The sequence below is a fragment of the Erpetoichthys calabaricus genome, chromosome 2, assembly GCF_900747795.2.
Source record: "Erpetoichthys calabaricus chromosome 2, fErpCal1.3, whole genome shotgun sequence".
In the NCBI taxonomy this organism is placed as follows: Eukaryota; Metazoa; Chordata; class Cladistia; order Polypteriformes; family Polypteridae; genus Erpetoichthys; species Erpetoichthys calabaricus.
The window spans coordinates 42,011,800-42,039,083 of NC_041395.2; the positions used below are offsets into that span (position 1 = coordinate 42,011,800).

The following is a 27,284-nucleotide window of genomic DNA, read 5'->3' on the forward strand; positions in this document are numbered from 1 at the left end:
AACCCACCGCAGTATGTCATTTTCTAACCTGCTTAATCCTGAAAAGTGTCATGCGGGGCTGCTGGAGCCTATCTCAGCTAGCATTGGGCACAAGGCAGGAATAAACCCTGGATAGTGCCAGTCTATTGCAAGGCGAACATTCACACACACACCCCAACCACACACTAGGGACAATTTAGGTTTGCTAATTCACCTAATCTGCATGTCTTTAGACTGTGGGAGAAAGCCACAACACCTGGGGCCTCATGTATAATGCTGTGCATACAATTCACAATAAAACATGACGTACAGACAAAACTGTGTTTAAACATTTAAAAAGTTCAGAAATATCTTTTTTTCAGATGATGGATTATTATGCAATTTCATTATACAAGTAACATTTCTCAAGTTCAGCTGAATTCTTTGTGTCATCAAACTGCACTAACTACAGACAAAATGTCTTGCATCTTTCTAATGATGAAAATCAAAATGAATAAAAAGAGTAACTTTTAATTTCAAAAGAAAGCCAAATGATTAAATGTTGTAGTACTGTATGGGTTCATAAAATAGATGAATGAAATCCTTACAAGACATGAAATACAATTGCCATAAAAATGTTATCATCCATTACAGTACATTTTGTTATTAAATAAACTCAATACATTTACAGTAATTTAGACATCTGTCAAAAATTAAGATTAAAAACTGTAGAAGGTCAAAATAAAAATGTAGTAGGTCCTCAACATGTTAATTGAACAGGAAAAACTGAAAAATATCCTGTTTTCCCAAGTATTTTTCATTTTACAAAGACAAGACTATGGTGAAGCCATTTATTTTAAAAAAATATGTAACAAAATAGGTTTTGGTATTTCATATAAGTGAAATATCTGTTATACTAATCTGCTATTTAAAACATTTGAAAAACCTAAAAACTATAGCAGTCTCTTGAAGAGTTTGCAAAGGAAATGGATGCAGTTATACGAGTTAGGAGTGTCTTGGTATCAGTAATTTTCTTTCTCTATTACAAAAGCAGTTAGTGTGGGAAAGAGGAATAGATTGATTAAAGGTAATAAATCAATTTACTTATTAACTCTTTGAGTGCTGAATATTTTTGGCGGCAGGCAGAAATGAGCAGCAGAGCAGTTGCCAAATGCTGGAGCTGTCTTCACAGATGTGCCGGCTGCCAGGTCAGTCTTCACACAGCTGCTGGCCACTGGAGTTAAAGGCAGATCTTGCAAGACAGCGATGTAAATGCACATAGCAAAATACTCTGTAGATGAGGTTTTGTGAACTATTGCTGAATCTGAATCAAATTTTGATGTTAGTGATCTGGAGATCGAAAAACAAAAGTGATGTACCAGCATCAGCTGATCAGTCCCCAGTTGATCATAGTGCTGAATGTCTTCGTGTAGTGGCTAGCAGCTGCATGAAGACACTACTATATGTCATTATAAGTACACACTCACCTCAAAAGAGTTAATTTTTGAACCTGCAATGCCAACAGTTATAAATTTCAGTAAGGTTCCCACTTTACTTTCTCTGTACATCATAATCATCAGATATTAGATATTTATCATGGTAACAGAACCCCGCAGAATTATAGAATTTATTGATGAACACAAGGATTACAGATGTAAATACTGTATATCAATGCTCAAAGCATAAATAAAAATGGAGCATGAGATAGATGAGACAGAGAAACATAAAACAAAGAAGAGGGCACTATTTGTTTATTTAGAGGTTTTCTAAAGTTTGTTGACATTACAATTTTTTTGTGTTTAGTGGAACTCATGTGTGACATTACAGTCAACATACCTTTTCTTGCACAAATGCAGAGTCATGAGTGGGAAAAAGAGAGGGCTATAGTATTACATTGAGGCCCAAGGCTGTTTTATTTCTAATTTAAGCAAAAGCTTGTAAAAACTGTTATTCCTGAGCTTGTTACACAGTGCCAAACATGAGAAAGCAATTCTTTGGCTGGGTCTTTACTAACTATTGTGTTGTAATTTATCTTGGCATGTCTTTGACACGTGACATTTTGCTCATGTCCATGCTTTAGTTTTCATCAGGTTACTTTGGATGTTAGGCTTTTGCCACCTGCTTTACAGCTTTGTAGGAAGAAATATTAACCATATCAAAACAGCAACTTTCTGAGACATGAAATGGTGAGATTCCTTTCTTCAAGAATCAGCCTTTCTTCAACATTGGGTTCAGTAACTGGCATATATAGAGTTTAGAAAAGTGGATCTTGGAGCTAGTGATCCCCCTGAGTTTAAGAAGAGAGAAGCTTCTACCCCAAAACAAAGAAAGGAAGATGCACCTGGTTTTTTTTTAGCTGAGGTTTAGCTTCTGCAGAAGATCTGAGCCCTCTTTTAGGTGCAGGTCAATGACTGATTGCCTGCCTGAGTATGTCTATTAAAATAAGCAGAGGTCAGCAGCAGTTGCAAGCTTAAAATGAATGTTTCCTGACACTTCCTGAACTGCAGAGACATTTATAGATTCATTGGGCCAGTACTCATGACCCAGTTTTTTCGTTATAAGGATATTGACAACCCACAAACAGATGTGGGGGAATCCTTCTAGGTGAAATTTAGTGCAAATGTAAGAGCAGGGGTCCTCTTTGGTGAAATCAGCACAAATGTAAAAATGGAGGGGTTGCTGGCTCCACTTGGTGAAAGGACTGCAAAGAAAGAGTCGGGGGAAGGAGTCCTTCTTAGTGAAACAAGCGCAAAAGAAAGTGCTGGATGTGTTGGGTTACCCCTTGTGAAACATGCACAGATAACAACAGGGATAAATAATGGGCATCGCTGTCGATCACTTAGGCAACACCCCGTGACCCACTCATGCACATAACAGCAACCCATGATGCACCACTGACAGTAAAGTACATCTTGACTCATCAGTTGAGAAACACTGGAATAAAGTACAGTGAAATTCTACTTGCATATTCAATTTTGATACAGACATTATTGTTAAATGTATTGAATACTCTAGAACACAGAACAAGACTAAACTGTCCATTAACTGTCCCAAAATTTTAAATAATTTCTTAACCCTTAGCTATCTGCCTCTCGAAACTGTCTGATATATTGGCATAAAATTATTTTTTGGATTTTTGTGTGTTTTATGAATAGGATAACACGATCTTCTTTACTTATTCTGCGCAAGCTACTGGCTATTGCATTTCATAGGTCAATCATACCCATAAAGGTTTTTGAAAAATATTCTCATGTCTCCTTATATCCGTCCATCCATCTTCCAAACCCACTTATCCAGAGCAGGATCAAAGGGAAGCTGGAGCCTATCACTGTAAGCATCAGGGGCAAATCAGGAACAGTCATATTATGCTGGTCCATTACAGGATGAATACATCCACACACACAAACACACACTAGCGCCAATTTAGTATCAGGCAGATTTTACAATTTGACTTGTATACAATGTGAAGGGTCACTTGTCTTTGAGCTATATAACTGGTTATCAGAAGGAATTCTGAAAGCAAGATGATCAAATGTTGGCCAGTGGTAGAGGTGAAGAAAGAGTTTAGTTAAGCTCATGAACTTGTGTAAGTGCACACATAGAATATGGGATGAGTGGTGTTGGCTTTCTGCTACTAAACTCAACTGCAACTCTGTGTCTTATTTTTGCATGGAAGGTTTTCTCTAATAATAAATGCCTAGCAATATGTACAGAATATAAACTACTAAACAATATAAACATTAACCAAAAACATCTTAAGCTGGTCAATTCATCTGCAGTACTTGCAAAATGTAAAATCTCTCTGCAGAGCCTTTTTTGTATCACTTTTTTCAGTTCAGGATTTTGGGGACTATCCCAGCATCACATTTTCTAGAAAGCATGGTGGACAATTACGATGAAAGTTTAATGATCATACTATAAGAAGTTAGACAAATGAGAGAAGACAATTCAGACCATTAAGCTAATATGCAACTATACAGTTCCAGTAACTCATTCTGATAGTTTGACATCCTAAAGTTTCTGCTTTAACTACATGAATAAGTAGTTTGGTCCACAGTCCCCCAACTGTTTACCTAAAAAAGTGCTTTCTGACTCCAGCCTTATATGCATTTCCCCTTAACTTTTACAGGTGCTTTTCAGCACGTGATTCAATTTGATAAAACCAACCTATACTTTTTTTCCTTTAAGGTCTTTGAGAACTCTAAACATCTTAAACAGGTCCTCACATAGTGTTCTCTGCACATGACTGCTCTGCTTGTGTATTTGCTCTTCGACTTTCCCAGCAGCATATGCCATTTAGTCCAAATATGCACTTGGTGTCTTTCCCCAAAATTTCTTCTAGATGATGTTATGTCGGTTTTTGGAATGTAATTACTTCAACTGCACACTGGACTTCAGAGGCAGTGCCACTAGTGCATTACTGAATCTCAGCATAATATCCCTTTATTATAATTAACAGGTTTTGTGATATAACCCAACATTTTACTTGCCTTTTTCATTTTTTCTGCACTTTGGACAGCACTGTAAACTTTTATGCACTTTTCAAGAGCTGCATCCTCTGCGTTGGAATTGTCCATCTCCGATTTCAAATCAGTGCTCCATTTGCCTGTATGTAGCACTTTTTTCATTAAAATTGAATTCCATGTGTTTACCCATGTTTTTTTTTTTTTTTGAATGGCTATTGCTTTCTTTAGTATACTGTTTGAAGCAAGCACAAGACTGCTCATCTTTTTAAGAACAGTAATCCCACTGTAAAGGATTATGGTAGAAGCAATCATGCTACCAAGATGCTTCTCTGCTTCAAAGCTGGAAAAACACCAAAAAACTAAAAGAAAAATAGATGCAATGAAGCACAGAACATATCATAAAAAAAAAAAAAATCTGCTGAAATCTGTAAAATACTTAGGATTTTAAAGATTAATCTTTTAGCAAGACAAAAATACACTTTCAACCAAAGCCACAGTGGAATGAATGCTTTAAGAAACAAATGCTTTGGAATATGTCAGCCGAGACCACACCTCAATCCAACTAGGTAGTTTGTCTGTCATGGAAGACTACGGTTAACCCAAAGTCCACTTTATCCACCTGAACAATTTTACAAGAAAATGACTAAAACTGCAGTTTCCTGATGTGTAGATCTGGTGTAGATGTACCTAAAGTGAAGGCAATTTCTGCATCCCTAATTTCTGAGTTTCTACCAAACATTAAACACCTATGGAATCAATTATATATTTTTTTCTTTTTCATCTTACAACATGGTTCTGCAGAATTTATGTTTCACTTTGACAAATGGTAAAAATCCAAATTAAAGGACAAGATATTATGAAAAAAACTTGCAGTAGATAAGTACTTTTTTAAATATATTTATTCTAATAACCAGGTAGGCTTGTATAAATGAGCTATTTATTATTTTTTTTCAGCAAATCTTATTTGAAAAGCTAATCAAGAACAATATTTTGGAGAGACCAAAAGCAAATTTTACATATAATAAAATAGCAACACAAAAAATAGCAAAATTAATAAAGAGCATAGGGTTGTTAAGAGGCCAACAAAGGAAAATGCTGCATGGTACCGTGGTTTAGGCCACTGATCCACAGTTAAAAAGATGAATTTGATCAGCTACCCAGACATTGCCTATGGAGAGTTTTTCCCCAAGTGCTTCAAATTTCATTTGACATCCTAAAGTGATCCTAAAGGAAGTTAGTTTACGTGGTAAAATAAAACACCCACCTCTCTATTTTACGATTAGACATTGTATCAATAAGCATCTGTTTCTACAATATTCTCTTTTGGGAATTCAAAATAATTTGAAATGGTAGAAGCAACAGAAGGTCCTGGAGTTAAATGATTGAACTAGTGTAACATGATTGTTTGTGAAAAGAGAAATCTTGAAGTTTGGAAAAGAAGTGCGCTTATGCTAATGTACAAAAGAAATGGTGGTCCATTGGAGTGTGGGTCATATTGAGCTTTTGGAGCAGGTAATGTAGGTGATTGAAAGACTGCTAAAGAAAAGAATTCAGCTTAATTTCAAACCCGGAAGTAGAACACAAAATATTTGTGTTGAGCAAATGCAGGAAAAGCATCAGGTGAAGGGAGAGAAGCTACATTATGTATTTGCAGAACAGGAGAAGATGTTGTACAGTGAGATAGGCATTGAGAATGTTAGGAGTGGATGAATTAATTAATGTCTATAGTATAGGGAAAATTGGTCACAACAGTAAAGTCAAACTTTTAAGTAACAGCATGTTTTGTCAATGCTTATAGATGATTACCGCCCTCTACCCCTCAAAGTTGACTAATGTTGACATCCGCCTCAACCCCATCCTGAAAGTTAATCTTCATAGAATATCCATTTTTAAAGCTAAAACAAAAACTAAATCTAAAGTCATTCTCATAAAATAAAAACTAATTGATGTAAGTTACCAAAAGTAAAAATGAAAATTGAAATAGTCAAATGTTCATAAAACTAAACTGAAACTAAATTGAAAATGTAATTAAAGTTAAAAAGGTATTCAAACAAAAATCTACTTAAAAATGGAACTATAGTACCCTTGAAAGGGAGGCAAAAAGGTGACACCTTAGGAGAGTGTGGTCAGTTACATGAGAAGAATGTCCAGAACTGCAGAGAGCACAGGAAAATGTGATGGGTAAACCCAAAAATGCTTGTTGAACTGATTCTGAATTCATCATTATCATAATAATTTGTTTAAGTTAATAAAGTCATGAACAACATTCACTTTAAATCTTGCCTTTTTATAACAGATGTAAGTAGGAAAAAAGTGTGTGTGCTCATTATTTTTGTAGAGACAAAAAGCAACCTTGTGAGAGGCCTGCCAACAGTGCTGAGAAATGAGCTGTGATTGTTAAAATTCCCTGAATAGAATTCCAGTTATTTGAGTTTTGTTTAGTCAATGCTGATGACAGAAAATTAGTAATTATCTTACTTAAAACTCTTCAGATTACTTACCATTGATGTAAACCTGGGATTTATAGATTTTCCTGCTCTGACCATCCTGAATAGAACAGATAACACCACTGTTGTCATCAGGTATTACAATTTGACTAGACATTGTAATAAGCCCATTTGGACTTTCCAAAGCTTCAACATGTCCTGCTAGAGATTTTCCTGCTATAGATCTCCATTGTAACACAGGTTTTGGGTACCATCCCAGGGATTCACATTTTAAGGTAACACCATCATCTTTGTTGGCCAAACTAAGCTGGGGCCTGTCACCCAGATCTGTAGACCGAAAAAAATAACATAAAAATCAGCATATTAAAGAGCAACTAGAGAAACAGCATCACATAAAAATGGATAAGATAAAAAACCTGTTTAAAAAAAACAAAACACTACTTCCATTTAAAAAATGAAGTTTACACAGATTGATATTCTTTAATTATTGTCCTAATAAATATAAATCTGCTATGCATGTCATTTTAAACAATCCCAAAATTCCTTTTTAAACATAAAAGTGTGTTTGTCTGCAACTACGTGTATATAATTTATTTTTTTATCTGTAAGATTCACATTTAAATTCTTATTTCATTTTCATTCAGATAAACTATTTTTATTGAAAATGTTTGTGCTCATTTATTATTTATTAACTTGTTTTATTTAATTCCATCCATCCATCCATTATCCAACCTGCTATATACTAACTACAGGGTCACGGGGGTCTACTGGAGCCAATCCCAGCCAACACAGGACGCAAGGCAGGAAACAAACCCTAGGGAGGGCGTCAGCCCACCGCAGATTTTATTTAATTATTGTTTGTTATTAATTTTATTACAATAATTGGTAAAGTGTCTGACTATATATACATACACACTGTCACAGACACACACAAAAGGGTGGCTTTATGTGCATAATGCATGATGTATCTTTGGTTTTGATGCAATATCATATTGCAATTCATTTTTCAGATTTGTAATTACAGTATCATGAATTGATAGGTAGAAGTGTGTAATAAGAATAAACTGAAATTGAGATTTTGGTTAGATAAGTGAATTTTAGATGTACTTAGAAACAATTAATTGAGCAAATTATGCAATAATGTTATAAAAATACCAAATACAACTCTTTACCATATTATGTGTACAGTTTCATCAGAATGAAACATTCTATCTTGTGTTCAATAGATTAACAAATTACTATAGCAGCGCTCTTCAGTAATGTCCCGCCAGGATATTTAAAGGTCTGATAAAATGTTATGAATGAGGCAGATTTGACATGTCCAAGGAAATTGGCAGGTACAAAAAATGCATAATATCAGAGAAGTAGGACTTTTCAATATTTCCCCAATATTAAACAAAAACATGCCAATACATCCAAATAAGACTCTACTCTAAAAAATAATTAGCAAAACGCAAGAACATTAATTTTTTTTGACTTACTTGAAATTGCTAATTGCACTACTATGTCATTAAACCAATCCTTTTCAAAGACAAAGCACTTATACTTATTGTCATCTGAGACACGTAAATCCATTATTAGCAAGGAAACATTTCCAGATGGCAGTTCGTCCAAAAACAGGAGGGTCCTGTCTTTATATTGCTCGCTCACTCCCTGGACTAATCCTGCTTTGTACTGAAACACTGTTGTTTTATCATCATCTGTAAGCCAAGTGATTTCCATGGCTTTTGCTGAAATGTTAGGTTTGAGTTGACACGGCAAAACCACAGCTTGTCCCAGTTTGCCAGTTATGGGGGTGGCTGATCCAGCAAGCTCAAATTTGTCTGGAAAAAATTAAAAATACTTGACCTTAATTAATTGGTACAATGACAAGAAACAATCAGGCAATGCTTGTCAATTGGTCACAACAGATCAACAACAGAGTAGGCCGATCACTGCCACTGGGGACAGTTCAGGCAGGTCATAAAACCAGCAAAAATACCAAAGTGAGCATGAAAATAGACTGGCCATATTACAGATAATCAGCTCATTTCTACAAAGAGGAATAGTCAAAAGTATTAGTTCTTACTTTCCAGTGAAAATGTCACTTGCAGGATTAACAGAAATCCAGCAACGAAGTTTCTTGACAGGTGCTGTGTCATGTCTGTTAAAAAAAAATAAAAAAGTAAAACAATTACAGATGTTGCAGTCACTCAGACACTGACATGTGGACTACAAAGAATACAGTGCTAAACTTGTTTTAGGCAGACTAAATGTGATATGAATGTCACATGAACACCAGGAAGGAAACAGGTCCAAATGGGATTCCTGGATGGGTTTTTTAAAAACAGTGCTGGTCAGCTTGCACCAGTGTCCACAATAATATTTTATCTCTTCTGAACCCAGTCTACTGCACCAATATGCATTAAAAGGTCCACCACTGTCCCTGTACCTAAGGAATCACTTCCAACCTGCCTGAACAACTATCACCCCGTCGCATTAATACCTATAGCAATGAAGTGTTTTGAGAGGTTAGTCAAAAATCACATCTTCTCTGCAGAAAGAACTAGATCCAAGGACACGTGTTATATAATGCTTAGTTCTCATGTGTTTATAAAAATAATAACAAAGTGTATAAACATCCACAGCAGTTCAAAAAACGTAAGGATTTGAGGATTTGGAAAAACGTAGTTTACATGATCATACTGGAACTGTACATAATGTGCATTACAATTGCCTCTTATGTGAATGGAATCACAACAATCTGTGGATTTTTTTTCCTTTTTCTGTTTTTTCTTTGTAGGGAGGATACTTTTTTAAATATTCTATCTGTCACTATGCTGTATGTTTGTTTAATAAATCAACGACAGGCCCCTTCATTCACTGGCAGGACTACAGTATATACAGGCACATGCAGTTTAATTTTTTGAACCAAAGAAATAGACAGTTACTTATGGTGAATTATTCCTTCAGCACATCCCTGGCTTTTGTGGAGCAGAAAAGAAGTCTTAGAAACAGATGAAAGAAGGAATCTGTTACCCCTAGGGTGAATACACAAGTAATACACAAAAAGTGGATTTTAACTTTTAAATTAATACTCTGATATGTCAGTCTGTTATATAAATACTTCATGTAGGTATTTATTTAGAACAATTAGGCTACTGTTTGCCTGGTATCTGCACTACTAAAAGAACTTCAGCCTATGAAAACCAGATCAAGACTACCACTCTGTAGCACACCACCTGACTTTCTTGTGGACAGTAACAGAAGTGTTTCATGAACTCTGCCATATGTGGGCACATGGAATAAAACAGAAAAAAAAACAAGTGAAGATTTACTAGTGAACAACAGCATTACAGTATTCATGCCTCCTTTGGTGCTTTTCACACACTGGTGCCTACACTCACTCCAGCAGCTATTCTGAATTACTTTATTTTTTTTTGTAAGCTGCACACTACTATGTTACTGGTATGTGAATGCTCCTTTTAAATATGCACTAACAAGTTTTACTTCTTGTTTTCTTGTTGTAATCACCCCCTCTCTTTCTCTTGCTAGATACTTCTGGGTCATTCCATGTCAAATCAACCAATTTTCCATAAATCCTATGTACTTCGGTCTCAAAAAGTTCTGAAAAAAATACCAGGTGTACCCATGCTTTCCAGGAGACACCCTGTAACATTATTTTGATGTAACATCAATACTTTCCAAGATACAGACAATTTTGTGAGGGGAGAGGGGTGTCAAATTTAAAACAGCTTTTTTTCCATCAATTTCTCAAGACCATATCTCAAGAACTAAACCACCTAACAGGATCAAATTTTGCATACTGGTACTTTTATAGGTATAGTACATAACACAATCAAAATGTTTGGTGCAGATGACACCACGTGGTAAGAGCAGACCTTCAAAAATGGAAAAAAAATATTTTGCATCTTTGGCTTTCCATGTTTAGACTTTCAGAATGCATACTTCTAACTGATACAGCCTGGTGATTTTTTTCCCCATGTTTAGATACTTAGAAAGAGCTTTTCAAAAGATTATAAACAAACAAAAAACTGCATCTCACTGACTGTTGTAGGTACATTAAGCAGTGCAATGACACACTGTAATAGCACCCAACAAATATCATCTCTAGGTGGCCAATGGCAGGTTAGTTTGGATGCATGAAACATATCAGGATGTCTGATTCCGCTTCACTCTTATCACAAATCACACCAATCCAACATTTTTTATCACACATGCACCCAACATGGCCTCTAATAGGACACTGGTCTAATGTGAGGGACGTACCTGATCTGAGAGGGCAGGATCTCTGCTGCTACTTCAGTAGTGAATATTCAGAGAGTCAACTGACTGTCTTCACCAAACACCCGGCTGACTTTGAGTTTGCCATCTTCTGTAGGGATGGTATTCTCAAGTACCAGGTACTCTTTTGGCCATGGAGAGTTGCATTCTTTGTTCAGCAACATGAGACGGGACATCGTCATTTGAAGTGAAAAAAAGTTTATAACATTTTTGATAACTTACTGAAAACTCAATGATTACCATTACTGACACATGGCACATTCAGCCTACGCTTAGAATGGAAAATAAACATGAACGATTTGCATAAGAAAAGTAAGGTTTGTGTTTTGAGAAAGAAGGGACAATGTAAAATAAATGAAAAATAATTTTAAAATTATCTGCACATGCTGTTAGGGTGCTCTGAAAATGAAATCAAAAAAGATTTTTTGGATTTGAGAGGTCTGCTGTTCAAACCCTGATACAGTTACTTTTCTGTGTATTTCTTTTTCAGAAAGCTATTTTTCTGAATAAGGAAAAAAAAACAAAAGTCTGTGTTGGTTACAAATATGTGTTTCTGAGGCCTTAACATCCATCCATCCATCCATTTTCCAACCCGCTGAATCCGAACACAGGGTCACGGGGGTCTGCTGGAGCCAACCCCAGCCAACACAGGGCACAAGGCAGGAACCAATCCCGGGCAGGGTGCCAACCCACCGCAGGGCCTTAACATAGCTAAGCCAAAAACTCAAATAATATTTCGGTTAATTTCAAGGTTCTAATTTGACCATGCCGGATCATCTGGACCAAATGTTTTAATTTTATCACATACAATACCAATTAGTGTACCAGTGTGCAAAGTCTGGGCCTGCTCAGTGGTTTAGTTCTTGAGCTATAAACTTGTGAAATTTGATGAAAAAATGAGGCCAGATAAAATTGACATCCCTCTCACCTCGGTAAACTGGCTGAATCTTGGAAAGCATTAACCTTATATCAAAATTAATTTACAGGGTGTCTCCTGACTAACATGGGTACACCTGGTAATTGTTCCAGAATTTTCTGAGTCCGAAGTGTGTGGGGCATTCGTAGACTACTAAGCACTGTTGTAAGTCGCTCTGGATAAGAGCGTCTGCTAAATGTTGTAGATGTAGATGAGATTTGACATGGAATGACTCTTTCCTTAAAAACAGTCCATCTCAAGTCCAACTGTTACTGTTCCTTACGCCAGCTTCTCTTTTAAATTCACATTGATAAGCCAACCTCTATGGAAGTTTATTAGTAATAACATTAAATGTGCTGCTTCTGCTGTAACACTGCTGTCAGCCTGCCTACCACTACACAAACTTTATAGCTGAGGATTTATTATAGATCACTGGCAGAAATCTGTGGATTTGAAATAAAAATATGGCAACCCTGGATGCCAATTTTACTATTTTTCACATAATACAAGGTAGTATGTGAAGATCAGTATGTTAACTGTAACATGGAATTACCCTAACAGGTGACTGACAGAGATAGCTGGTCTGCTGTACCTTTCAGTTTAGCAAATTGGACTTTTTAAGTACCACTGACATAATTAAACAATTTTTTCTTTGATTAAATCAATATATGGCATACTGCTTATATTTTAACAATATTTTTAAGTCGATGCACTGCTTAGTTTGTATTTTTGTCTGGTATTGATAACACCAAATAAGTCACTTTCCTTATTTTGACATAGCAAAATATTATTTTGAATATGTTGCAAAATGCATAAACTGCCCCTCCCCCTTCCTACCCTGGCCACCATAGCACTTAAAAAATCAACAATTAAATGAAACAAGGCAGATAATCAAAAACTGTGGCATTCAGACAGATTCTCTGTCTTTGGAAGGATATACAAGAGCTCATAAATGTTTCCTAACAACACAATCATAACAGCAAGTCTATAAGTCTTAGATGAAAGCTGGTATTTTGCTGCTTAAATCTTCAACCTAATAAAATACATTGAGAAACCCTTGCCATATAGAGAAACTGTATACAGACTTTACTGACACACATTTCAAAATATATATACACAAATAAAAGAAAATAAATGCAAGCTTAATATATTTATAGATATATACTGTACACTACAAACCAATACACAGCCTCTAAAAAGTTGTGCCTCACATTAATAAACTAGTCCTCCTCCATACATCTTCCAAACCCACTTATTGAGAGAAGGTTCGTGGATTTCCTGTTGCCAGGACTGGACTCAATACTGCATGAATAAGAATATTGCAAAAAAAAAAACTACCCCTTTGTTTACTTTAAAAATTTTGTTTTTTATGGGATATTTGATCTAAAACAAATACCAAATAAATAAAAATCATTTATCTAACTTACTACACAGTACGAGCTAGGCTAACAGTATTACTGGGCAAAAATGTTAAATTACCTGGCAAACCTGAAACAGCCATTTATTTATCCATTTTCTAATTAACTCAATTCATCAGGTGCAAAAGGGGAACAAATCCAAGGTAGGCAGCCAGCTAGTTGCAGGGCACATTTGCTCATTTACACCAGTTTTAAATGTACAGTATTAAAGTAAATTACAGTAGATGGATTTTATTCTATTCTTTGTTCACAAATTACACACTGAACCTTCATATAGTATTAGTTTTGTTGTACTGAACAGCATAGTGGCACAGCCACAGTGCTGCTGCCTTAGAGCTAAAAAACCCCGATTTCACATGCCAGTGGGGGGTCACTGTGAGTACTTTCTACGTTCTTGAATTTTTCTTCAATTACCCTCTTTTTTTGTCCCACCTCCCAAAGATCTGCACGTCAAGTTGGTTAACAACTTTAAATTTGCCCAATGCATCCACTGCGACAGGCTGTTGTCCAGTCCAGGGTTTAATTAAACCTGGTGCCCAATGTTGCTGGGGTGGGCACAGGCACTTAATAACCCTGAACTAAAATAAAAGGTAAGAAAATGAGGAATATGCATTGCTTCAAACGTGTACCTGAACGATGTGGTATGACCATGTATTTCACACGGTGTATTCTACAGTGCATAATATCACCAAATTATGTATTTATTTATTTTCACCTCAAAGGTGGCGCAGTGGTAGTGCTGCTGCTTTGCTGTAAGGAGATTGTGGGTTCCCTTCCCGGGTCCTCCCTGTGTGGAGAGCGCTTTGCCTAGTGAGAAAAGCGCTATATAAATGTAAAGAATTATTAGGAAGCAAACTGCGCTATGTAAATAATTATTAAGAAGCAAACGAATTAATCGTCAAAATGATTCCACTGTTCTAGCATAATTACTGTAAACTGCTATTTACATTGCTAAACAAGTGCATAGATGAATTCAAAGCGTGTCCTGAATCTCATCTTTAAAATGAATTTGGAAGAGTTCATCACACACACCTTGATATGCCATTACTGTAAATGTATTTTTTTTAAACGTATACGTTGCACGAACGAGAAATTCATACTCTTCAATCTACATTAATTATTTCCACAATCAGTACGATTCCGGTTTGCACTTGCCAATTTCGAAACAACAGAAAGCAAAAGTCAAGGCCACCGTGCCTTATTTCACAGAACTCTCGGCCCCACCCAATAATCCGCGGTTTAAGTAAAGTGAGTTAATTAGGACGAATCAGACAGCGGAGATGTTTAAACTGTTTATTGTTGTAGATGATATACATAGGTTTTACTCTGCGATTCTGCACATTAAGCGGCACACCCAAATGCAGCCTCGCTGTCGTTGCACTTATACCTCTCGTGGCCCACAATTCCTTTTTAATACAGCCATTGACTATTTATCATGTTAAAACAGAAATTGTTCGAACCTGCAATTCAATGTCTTCTCGGCAAGTAGAATGTCTATGTTGTCGAAAGAACTTCCCCTTACGATTGTCATTCGTTAAATAAATTGTTTTAGAGAATCAACACTGCGTCGAGACATGAAAGAGATTAAATGTAAAAAAAATAAAAAATACTTTCGATTTTACACTGCGACTGCGCAAAAAACCCTCGCTTAGGGTCGTGGGATGGGGAGGGTTAGTTACGTTGACGTAGAACAGGGGGCGTGGATAAAACACAAATCAGTCCAATGCCGTTACGTTAGTCGACCTTTGGCTAGAGCCTGTGCCGCAGCATTACTACACCATCATTTAGAAAAGCGCCTTAAAAAGTGAATGCATTACAATCCAAACCTTCACATGCACAAAACTGCGCATCAAAGCAATATAACGTATATGAAATAAATTAATATTAGTTAGGAGTTGCTTTAGTTCAAAGCCCACGACCCATAATGACGTAGCGACAAGTTAACAATACGTGTACATTTCAATAAGACTGTAGTACTAGGGTGTTGTACCGTGTTAGCCATTATGAATATAGAGAAAAGCCAAGCAAAATGACACCTTTTATTGGCTAACTAAAAAGATTACAATATGCAAGCTTTCGAGGCAACTCAGGCTCCTTCTTCAGGCAAGATGTAGAAAGAATGAGCGACTTTTCCTATGGCAATTTTATAGCTAATGCGGCATTTTATGAGCCGATTATTTCGAGGGGAAACAAATACTGCGGCAGATCGAGTTAAACTCCTCATAGCGATGAGCAGGATGGGATGTATAACTCCGACCCGCCCACATCTAACCATGCAAACGAGGATAAAGTTACATGGGCAGGAATGCAATCCTAATCCCTATCCAGCCTGTCCACACACCCCTGATCTCCGTCTTCCTCGAAAGGGCTACTTGGAATAATCCGTCAAATATTTTAGAATACTGTATTTTACAGTGTCAAAGGCTATAGGAGAATGTAAGAATTATTTCATAGATTATTGAAAACCTTTAACTTCAAATACATTAAAGACAAGTACGTCTAGAAGTGCCGTTATGGATGTTTGCTGGTAGCACATTTCAAAAAAAAAACTTTGAAGGTTTGTCTGTGCTGTATCTATTGGTCACTTAACTTTCATCATGACTTTTTCGTTGAAGACGTGACCAATGGATACATAGCCACCATTCTTCCTTTTAGGACAACCCAAAGAATTTGCAGAGATGTTAAGTTCATGTAAATTTGTAAGAAATGTACAATTCTAAATTAGCACAAATTTGCTTAAACGTTATTCCTGCCGTATATTCAATGCTGACGCTGCTCCAGACACTGCCATTGGAAATTATGCCTTTCAGAAGATAAACTTATTATTGTATGTTAAGCTGAAAAAATGTTAATATTAGTGAAAATTTTAAAATGTATGTTAAAAGAAAAATGTAAATATAAAAACTCTGCCGATGTAAATACATTCAGGACCTCTTCCTTTGTGATGTTCGTAACTGAGTTTTGATCACATTAACTTTAGCAATTCGTTCAGTTTTTGGAAGAATCTCTATCCAGCAATAATTCATTCATTTTTTTTTTAGTTTGTACATTAATTCATTCAATTCAGGTCTCTGATATGGAGTTTGCAAAATGATGATTGTCAAATTTTCTAGTCTGAGTGGGATTCAGCTTTTTCTTTTAACTATTACTTGAGACCATATCAGGCATTATAAACGCCTCAATAAATTCAGGTGTCTCTTCCAAATGCTTTGAAACCTGTTATTGTCAAACCTCTGCTTTTAGGAAAATAATCTTGTCTGCTTAGTTTTAATCTATTTTGGAACTCTTTCCTATCTAGTCCAGTCAGAGCAAATCAAAGCACTGAAACTGGTTTGGTTAAAGCAGTCAACAATTTAAGAATTAATCTGATGAATATAACACGGCTGCACTTGTTTTTCTAGACCAGAATGTCACTTTTGACATTAGAGATCACCAAATTCACATTCACTGTCTAAAACAGTGGACTGGCATATCTGGCATGGCTTTAACAATCTTGTACCTTCATGTATTTCATAATGCCTGTCTTTATAACCCCCAAATCATTTTCTCCAACCTTCAAGTACCTGCAAAAAAAATTAGAATTAACTATAAATGATTGTTGAGGCAGCTTATTGTTTTTATTTGTCAAAAATGTGGAATGTTTCACAATAAAGATAGATCAAGCTAACATTTCAAAGAGAAACTAAAAACACATTTTTTCAGTTTAGCTTTTTTGTAAGTATGATTACTGTTGTTTAAAAAATGTTAAGATCAATGCACACATAAGTCAGCTCTGACTACAGACTGAAATGGCACAGGAGCAACTGAAGTACTAGATGGGGAATGGTGTAATAAAATCCCAAAAACCAGCAATATAATATTTGAGGAGGCTTAGCCTGGCTAAATGACCCCCTGGACCTTACTTAACATTTTTTAGTGTAGTGTTTGCTTTGAGCAACTGGGTTGGCTGAATATGCATAGGTCAGTCATTCAAATGTTTATGAAAATTTGTAACAGTTAATTTTGTAATTTTTATATACATCTTTCTATATTCAATTCATCCATCCATCCATTTTCCAACCCACTGAATCCGAACACAGGGTCACGGGGATCTGCTGGAGCCAATCCCAGCCAACACAGGGCACAAGGCAGGAAACAATCCTGGGCAGGGTGCCAACCCACCGCAGGACACACACAAACACACCCCCACACCAAGCACACACTAGGGCCAATTTAGAATCACCAGTCCACCTAACCTGCATGTCTTTGGACTGTGGGAGGAAACCGGAGCGCCCGGAGGAAACCCACGCAGACACGGGGAGAACATGCAAACTCCACGCAGGGAGGACCCGGGAAGCGAACCCAGGTCCCCAGATCTCCCAACTGCGAGGCAGCAGCGCTACCCACTGCGCCACTGTGCCGCCCATATTCAATTCAATTCAGTTTATTTTAGTATAATACTTTTAATTGAGTGCAGGCTCACAGTGCTGTAACAAGTTAACAGGTAAAATGCAATTACAAACTAATGGTGCACTGCATACACCAGAAGACACCAATTTCTTTAAAAACCTAGTAAAATAAAGCAGTTTCAACCTAATCAACATACTGTAACTGAAACCTAATATAAGTAATATATCTCTATTAACATTATTATTAAGCTATGGCCAGTGGACAATATGGGAAGGAAAACAAAAACTCCAGTCACCAGCATCTCTGGAAAAAATAAACCTTGGGGAAGTTATAACAGATAAAGTCAAAGACAAAGTCAGACACACTCACAGTCCTGGAGACCATGGCCAACAATAAGTAGCCACCCATACCCTCCTGGGCATTGCATAGTGGAATCTGTGCTGGGCCATCCAATCTAACGAAAGAATCTTTTCATCCACTGATTCCAAAGCTCCCAGCATCTCAGATGTCTTTTCTATGGGCATTAAAGCAACTGGTTAGTAAAGCAATGGCACCAGATGTCAAAGCAGGACATCTAGAAAAGAAACAGAACAGAGGAAGGTTAGTAATGGTTCTTAATTAATATATTACTTTTATTTTGTACAATTGACTAATTAGCAATAAGGGTACCTAATCAGTAGCTCTAATCAGGGTATGCCAGGGTTAAGCAGTGAGTCAACCTGGACTTAAAAGCTGAGACTAAAGGGGCATCTCATAAATAAGATAGTGCATATCATTCTACAGCTTTTGGGGCCCTGTAACTAAACCAGGACCTCCCACTGTTATTACAATATATTAATCCTTGGAGCTTGCAGTAGGCTGGCATCTTGAGATCATCGACTGTGTATTCTGGTTTGTAAGTAATTATCAGTTCAAATAACTAAGCAATATGTAAGAAGAATGAATTTGGAATCAGCTCTACGTTTGACTGGAAACGGATGTAAAGGCTTAAGAAGCAGAGTTATGTGTTTGTACTTTCTGGTTATGGTAATGATTCTTTCAGCAGCATTTTGAATTAACTGTAAACAGCATAATTTGAACAGCCTGTGAATAACTCATTGCAGTAACCAATCCCAACAGAAATAAATGCATGAAGTAATTTTTCGGTATTCTCCATATTTAGACACCATCATAATTTCCTACATTTTTTATCTGGAAAAACAGGTTTTAGATAGTTTTTAATGTGTTTTATGAAAAACATGTACTGGTGTCAAAGATAACATCTAAGTTGCATGCTGATTTAGCAATACTAATGTTTAGACCAACTGAGTTTACAAAAAGTAACAGAGTATTGTTGTGGTCTGCATCATTACTTTCAATAAACAGCATTTCTGTTTTTCCTGTATTCAGAGATGTTCTTTAACTCAGTGACACAACTAATTAAGGACACCACTGGAAAAACATCATTTGGTCTAAAAGAAAGGTGTAACTAGGAATTGTCTGCATACAAGTGAAAGTTAATGTTATGTTTTCTGATGATAGTTTCCAATGGAAGCATGTAAAGTGAGACCAGTAAAGGCCCGAGGATTGATCCCTGCAGGACACTATATTTGAATTCTGAGTATAATGACTGAGCACTGTCAACACATTTCTGTATGTATTGAAATTTATTTGATAAATTTGAAGTAAACTACGCAAACACAGAGCCTAATGTCATTTCCAGCCTGTATAACAGAATACAGTGGTCAATGTGCATCATGGGACAATGTCATTTACAACATGGATTAAAGCATGTAGCTCTAACACCATCATTAAGTTTGCTTATGACACAATGTTGGTGGATCTCATCAGTAATGGAGACAAGGCAGATTACAGAATGGAGATTGGTGGACTGGTGCAAGTGCAACACTCTGTGTCTTAATGTGGACATGATGAAAGAGATGATTGTTGACTTTAGCAAGGCCCATGTTAACCACGCCCCACTGTACATAGAAAGTACAGTGTGGTACAACTGGTCAAAAACACAAAATTTCTTGATGTGCACCTGAGGGTTAACCTTATTTGGTCAATTAACACCACCTCCATACCCAAGGGGGTGCACCAGCATCTCCACTTCCTTCAGCAGATGAAGAAGGAAAGATTACCTCCCCCTATTCTCACCACATTCAGGGGTACAATCGAGAGCATTCTAACCAGTTGCATCAGTTTCTGGTTTGGAAACTACAATTTCTCTGACAGAAAGGTCTTACAACAGATAGTGTACACAGTAGAAAAGATCATTTGGACCCCTCTGCTCCCCATTAAAGACATTTTTATTAAGTGCAACATCCACAAAGCGTACAGCATTGTGGAGGACCTGTCCTACTCCTTCCCACAGTCTCTTTGTTCCGCTTCAGTCTGGCATTCAGACCAGTTCTACAACACCTTCTACCCCTTGACTGACTAGATTCTGAACTCTGTGCTGCACCCCTATCCTCAGATCTGCTCCTATTTTTTATTTACATGGAGTATACTTATTACATACAATTATTACATTTGTTACTACTGTTGTTTTTATTTTTAATTGCATCTATTTATTTATTATATCGATAATCATTGTAACCCAAAAGCAAAAGAATTCATGAATCTCCTGCACACTTTTGATCTGAGCCAGCATGTTAGTCAGCCAACACACAAAGGGGGACACACATTGGATTTAGTGATTACTAAAGGATTAAAAGCTGATGTGAGGCAGATTGTGGATATCAGTTTATCAGACTATTTTCTCTTTTAGCATAGAAATACTGATAAGTACAATTAAAGAGAAGCAAATTGTTAAAAAATGCTTCTTTGACTCATCAGCAGCTTCAAAGTTTACTAACATTTTAAGCAATCAGTCCATTTGTACTGCTTATTACAACAGTGTTAATGACGTGACAGCTGCCACTGACATAGGCACTCCTGAAAAATACAGTTAAAAAGTCCTCCAGCACTGCTACTCCATGGGAGACCCAAAAAGTGTCTGATTTAAAGAAAACATGCCGGAGAGCTGAGCGTAAATGGAGAAAAACTAAGTTGATTGTCCACTATGAAATATTGAAGGCTAAAATAACCGTATACAACAACATAGTCTGTCTGAAAGGCAGTTCTACTTCTTTAAAATTATTTTAAAGAGTTTTCTTCTCTACTATTAATTGTTTGCTAAATCCAGGTCACTCAATGGAATGCCTCCAAAAAACCTTTGCTATTTTTTTTTATCAAAAAATTAATGATATTAGAAATAATATTGTACAATCTCGGTATTCCATTTTATGGAAATTTAATTCTTTCACCAGGATAGATTTACTAGTTCTATCCAGAATAATCCCTCAATTGAAACCCTCCTCCTGTGTCCTTCACCCAGTACCAACAAGTTTTTTCAAAGAAGTATCCGATGTGCTAATTAATAGTGTGCTTGACATAGTAAATTCATCATTAGATATGGGGGTCTTCCCAGACTGTCTTAAGACTGCTATTGTTAAACCCCTGCTGAAGAAAATTAATCTTGACTCCTCTGTTTTTGACAATTTTAGATCTATTTCTAACTTGCCTTTCTTAAGTAAAATCCTAGGAAAGGCAGTCATTACGCAGCTAAATGATCACTTGAATAAACATGCTATTCTTGATAAGTTTCAGTTGGGTTTTAGAACAAATCACAGTTCAGAAACTGCGCTGGTTAAAGTAGTAAATGACTACAGCGGTTAATGCGGACAGAGGCCATTTATCTGTTCCCATCTTCTTAGATCTGAGTGCTTGAATCTTAAGTCAGATTCAGAAATGGATATAGTGAGTTTATTAGAAATAAACTTGATCCATTAGGCTTAAAAGTCAAGACAGAGGTAAAGAATTTAGGGATAATTATTGACTCTGACCTAAATTTTATATCACATATTAATCAGATTACCAGGACAGTATTTTTTCACTTAAGGAATATAGCAAAATTTAGATCCTTTATAACTCTAACATCCGGCGCCGCCGAGAGTGGCAGCCTTTTCATCAGCTCCGTGTATGACTGTATATGTATGTGTACTTTTCTACTTTTATTTTTCTATTTTTATTTATTGATCACTCCTATTACTTTATTTTATGTGGATTCGTTCCCTGGACACACTTACTTTTACAACGTGGGCATGGATTTTTACACGCCGAGACTCGCCTATTCAAGTACTCAACTTCGAGCGCTGAGAACAAATGCCTGTATCGGTGTGGTTCCCTATTTACCCGACGAGGTAAGAAGGTGGTATCGTGGCAGCAGAGCCGGCACTAAGCTAAAAATGAAGCGGCTTGCGAGAAAGTGCCGTTTTAAGCCTTCGGTGCCTTCTGTTATTCTGGGGAATGTGAACTCAATCTCAAATAAGATCGACAAACTGGCTGCGCTGGTGAAAAATGTCAGAACCTACAGAGAATGCAGTTTGTTGTGTTTCTGCGAAACGTGGCTAACTAACACCATCCCAGATGCTAATGTGGAGCTACCCGGGTTTAGCACAGTTAGAGCGGACAGAGACGCAAGTACCTGTGGGAAGCAGAAAGGAGGAGGGAACTCGCTCTCTATGTTAATACACGGTGGTGTCACTCTGGACATGTTAAAGTCAAAATCTCCACTTGCTGCAGGGACATCGAACTGTTGGCCATAAGTCTGCGTCCCTATTACTTGCCCAGAGAGTTTGGACATGTCATTGTTGTCATCGTGTATATTCCTCCTCGGGCGGACGTGGAGTCAGCGAGTGACATCATCCATTCTGCTGTTGCTAAGTTACAAACGCAGCACCCCGAGGCACTTGTGCTAATCGCTGGAGACTTTAACCATGTGACGCTGGACCAAAACATTACCTGCATTCTCCCAGTATGTGGACTGCACACCCGGGGAAATAAGACTATTGATTTACGGTATGCAAACGTTAAAGACGCATACAGTGCCACCCCGCTGCCTGTGCTTGGGAAAGGAGATCATAACCTGGTTCTGCTTCAGCCTCACTACAAACCAAAAGTGAGAGTCCCTACCTGTAACCACACGATCATTCAGGAAGTGGACCCCCGGAGGCTGAGAATGCTCTGAGACAATGTTTTGGAACTACAGACTGGGATATCCTGCAGGGATCACATAGTGAGAACATTGAGGAGGTTGTTGACTGCACTACTGACTACATCAACTTCTGTATGGACATTGTAGTTCCAGTAAGAACTGTACGCTGCTATGCTAACAACAAGCCATGGATTACAAGTGACATCAAGGGCCTTTTGAACCAGAAGAAAAGAGCCTTTAAAGACGGTGATCAGCATGAGCTCAAGCGCGTGCAGAAGGAACTCCAAGTCCAGCTCAGGGCGGCGAAGGAGCAGTACAGGAGAAAGCTGGAGCAGAAGTTGCAGAACAACAGCATGAAGGAAGTGTGGGATGGGATGAAGATCATCACTGGCTGCAGCTCGAAGCGGGGTACCACCATTGAGAGAGACGTGAAGAGAGCAAAACCAAATGAACATCTTCTTTAACAGGTTTGACCACCCTAACCCACTCTCACCTCGGAGTACTGCACTCTCTACACATCCTTCTGCTGATACCAACATAGGAGAGACATCCCCACCCACAATTACAGCAGCGCAAGTGAGCAGAGAGCTGAGGAAACTTCGTGCCAGCAAAGCAGCAGGTCCAAATGGAGTATCGCCACGACTGCTGAAGGTCTGTGCATCAGAGCTGGGGGGTCCTCTACAGCGCATCTTCAACCTGAGCCTGGAACAGGGGAAAGTCCCGAGGCTTTGGAAAACATCTTGCATCACCCCAGTCCCAAAGGTATCACGTCCTGGTGAGCTGAATGACTTCCGGCCTGTTGCTCTAACATCACATGTGATGAAGACCATGGAGCGGCTGCTGCTTCACCACCTGAGGCCACAGGTCCAACATGCCCTCGACCCTCTGCAGTTCGCATACCAGGAGATGGTGGGAGCGGAAGATGCCATCATCTATATGCTACATCGATCCCTCTCCCACTTGGACAAAGGCAGTGGCGCTGTAAGAATTATGTTTCTAGACTTCTCTAGCGCCTTCAACACCATCCAACCTCTGCTCCTTAGGGACAAGCTGACAGAGATGGAGTAGATTCATACCTGGTGGCATGGATCGTGGACTATCTTACAAACAGACCTCAGTATGTGCGTCTCGGGAATTGCAGATCTGACATTGTGGTCAGCAACACAGGAGCGCCGCAGGGGGACTGTACTTTCTCCGGTCCTATTCAGCCTATATACATCGGACTTCCAATATAACTCGGAGTCTTGCCACGTGCAAAAGTTTGCTGACGACACTGCTATCGTGGGCTGCATCAGGACGGTGGGCAGGAGGAGGAGTATAGAAACCTCATCAAGGACTTTGTTAAATGGTGCGACTTAAACCACCTACAACTGAACACCAGCAAAACCTAAGGAACTGGTGGTGGATTTTAGGAGACCCAGGCCTCTCATGGACCCCGTGATCATCAGAGGTGACTGTGTGCAGAGGGTGCAGACCTATAAATACCTGGGAGTGCAGATGGACGATAAATTGGACTGGACTGCCAATACTGATTCTCTGTGCAAGAAAGGACAGAGCCGCCTGTACTTCCTTAGAAGACTGGCATCCTTCAACATCTGCAGTAAGATGCTGCAGATGTTCTATCAGATGGTTGTGGCGAGTGCCCTCTTCTACGCAGTGGTGTGCTGGGGAAGCAGCATTAAGAAGAAGGATGCCTCACGCCTGGACAAACTGGTGAGGAAGGCAGGCTCTATTGTTGGCATAGAGCTGGACGGTTTGACATCCGTAGCAGAGCAACGGGGCACTCAGCAGGCTCCTATCAATTATGGAGAATCCACTACATCCATTAAACAGTGTCATCTCCAGACAGAGGAGCAGTCTCAGCGACAGACTGCTGTCACTGTCCTGCTCCACTGACAGACTGAGAAGATCATTCCTCCCCCAAACTATGCGACTCTTCAATTCCACCGGAGGGGGTAAAACGTTGAACATTATTCAAGTTATTGTCTGTTTTTTACCTGCATTTTTTATTACTCTTTAATATTTTTTTGCTGCTGGAGTATGTGAATTTCCCCCTGGGATTAATAAAGTATCTATCTATCTATCTATCTATCTATCTATCTATCTATCTATCTATCTATCTATCTATCTATCTATCTATCTATCTATCTATCTATCTATCTATCTATCTTTGCAAGATGCTGAAAAATTAGTCCACGCTTTTGTTTTTAGTCAACTAGATTACTGTAACACACTCCTCTCAGGGACTACCTAAAAGAGACATCAATCAACTGCAGAATGCAGCTGCCAGAGTCTTAACTAGGAAAAGAAAATCCAAACACATCTCTCCAGTTTTGATGTCACTACATTGGTTACCCATGCCATTTAGAACTGACTTTAAAATACTGCTTATGGTTTACAAGCCTTACAGTAATGATCTTGCTCCATCCTATATTTCAGATGTCTTTCACCTTACACTCTAAAACCATAATCTTAGATCTTCAAATGAGTGTCTGCTTGTAATTCCAAGAGCTAAACTTAAAAGATGTGGTGATGCAGCTTTCTGCAGTTATGCACCTAAAATCTGGAATGGCCTACTGATAGAAAATCACCAGGCCTAATACAGTGGAGCACTTTAAAAAACTGCGAAAAACCCATTATTTTAAATATGGCTTTTCTCATAGTTTCAATTTAATGTAATCCTAATATTCAGTATATGCATTCAATTAATCTTTTTTTTTTTTTCCATGGCTCCGCAATCGGTACTAATTTCTACTTTCTCTGCTGTTCTTGTTCTGGTTCTCTGTGGTGGCGATCTACACCACCACCACCTGATCAAGGCACAATGCAGTACCTACATTGATGGATTGAAGGCCAGATGTCCACATGACCATCATCATCAAATTCTTTCACATGAAGCCTGAAAACCACAAAGATTGATTTAGATCATTTATATTAGGTTGAATGGGTGGTCCTCGTAGCCTCGGAAACTCCCTGCAGATTTTGTTTTTTTTTTTCCCAGTCACTCTGAGTTTTTTTTGTTTTTTCTGTTCTCCCTGGCCATTAGGCCTTACTTTTATTCTTTGTTATTTAGTATTGCCTAATCTTATTTTTTATGTTTCTATTTTTATAAGCTTTTCTTTCTTCATCTTGTATAGCACTTTTAAAGCTACCTTATTCTGTTATGAAAATGTGCTATATAAATAAATGTTGTTCTTTATTTATTCATTTGTTTGTTTGTTTATTAGTATCTATTTCAATGTATTGCTATCTATTCATTTGGCCTTTTAGATAGATAGATAGATAGATAGATAGATAGATAGATAGATAGATAGATAGATAGATAGATAGATAGATAGATAGATAGATAGAGATAGATAGATAGATAGATAGATAGATACTTTATTAATCACAAGGGGAAATTCACATTCTCCCAGCTTTCTATTTACTCATTTGTCTGTTTATAGTATGGTACAGTTTATTAACTTGATTAACCCTTTTGTCCTATATTTATGTGTAATTTGCACCATGGTCCTAGGGATCGTACATCATGCGCTATATACTACAGTACTGTTTATGGCTGGTATGGCAATAAAGCCACTATACTTGACTTGACTCTGATGAACTGTGCAGTCAGTAATGACGCCATTGATAATTCTAAGAATGGGTGCTGCTATAATAGACCTTGAGCTTTTCACTAGTTTTGTGGGACTAGATCCAAGGGACACGTAGTAGGTTTCATTTTATGACTTCCTGTTCTTGTTATCAAGTTAAAATTACTAAAGTGGTTTTACATATGGAAAAACAGGGTGAACCATGTTATGTTTAGTTTACAGGGGTAATGCTGAAATCTGGGATCTTATATTGACAATTTTATCATTAAAAACGTTTATAAGAATCTGCACTAGTGTCTATGTTATTGTCAGCCAGAGTTTCTCCTCTGGATCATGTTCAAAGTGTTTCATTTAGTCTTATTTATGTTCCTTTTAGTATTGCTCATTGTTGTCCATTATTATTTTATAATATTGTTCTGTTAATTTATCATTTGTCTAATTGTATTCTATTTAGTTATTATGAAGTCTCTATATGTTAGAATATATTCTCTGGTATTCCATGCATTTTGTGGGTTGGTTGTTCCCAAGAGGCAGGGCCAATTGTCACTATTGAGAGAGTGCTCATTGGCCTTATAAAGCCTTAAGGAAAATGCAGTCCCTTGCATGTTTTCTTTCTCTTCTTTCTTTCTTTCTTTTCTTTCTTTCTTTCTTTCTTTCTTTCTTCTTTCTTTCTTTCTTTCTTCTTTCTTTCTTTCTTTCTTTTTCTTTTCTTCTTTCTTTCTTTCTCTTTCTTTCTTTCTTTCTTTCTTTCTTTCTTTCTTTCTTTTTCTTTCTTTCTTTCTTTCTTTCTTTT

General features: G+C 37.5%; 2 protein-coding genes across 4 annotated transcripts in view; both read right to left on the bottom strand.

Moving 5' to 3' along the window:
• Positions 1 to 15,116, bottom strand: part of LOC114669635 (butyrophilin subfamily 1 member A1-like) — a 37,617-nt gene extending 22,501 nt beyond the window's left edge. The window contains exons 1-4 of one of the 3 annotated variants that reach the window (XM_051922318.1): positions 14,950 to 15,116; positions 8,940 to 9,014; positions 8,353 to 8,694; positions 6,926 to 7,198 (exon numbers count right to left, since the gene is read on the bottom strand). In XM_051922318.1, the coding sequence (XP_051778278.1) occupies positions 6,926 to 7,198; positions 8,353 to 8,694; positions 8,940 to 9,012 (688 nt within the window). In that variant the 5' untranslated portion in view covers positions 9,013 to 9,014; positions 14,950 to 15,116. Of the gene's footprint in view, positions 1 to 6,925; positions 7,199 to 8,352; positions 8,695 to 8,939; positions 9,015 to 13,550; positions 13,745 to 14,949 lie in introns of those variants that run through there. The other 2 variants (XM_051922317.1, XM_051922320.1) reach the window with 2 other exon arrangements.
• The window catches only part of LOC114644521 (cell adhesion molecule DSCAM-like), a 647,203-nt gene that overhangs the window by 261,925 nt on the left and 357,994 nt on the right, over positions 1 to 27,284 (bottom strand). The gene's annotated exons all lie outside the window — the stretch shown is intronic.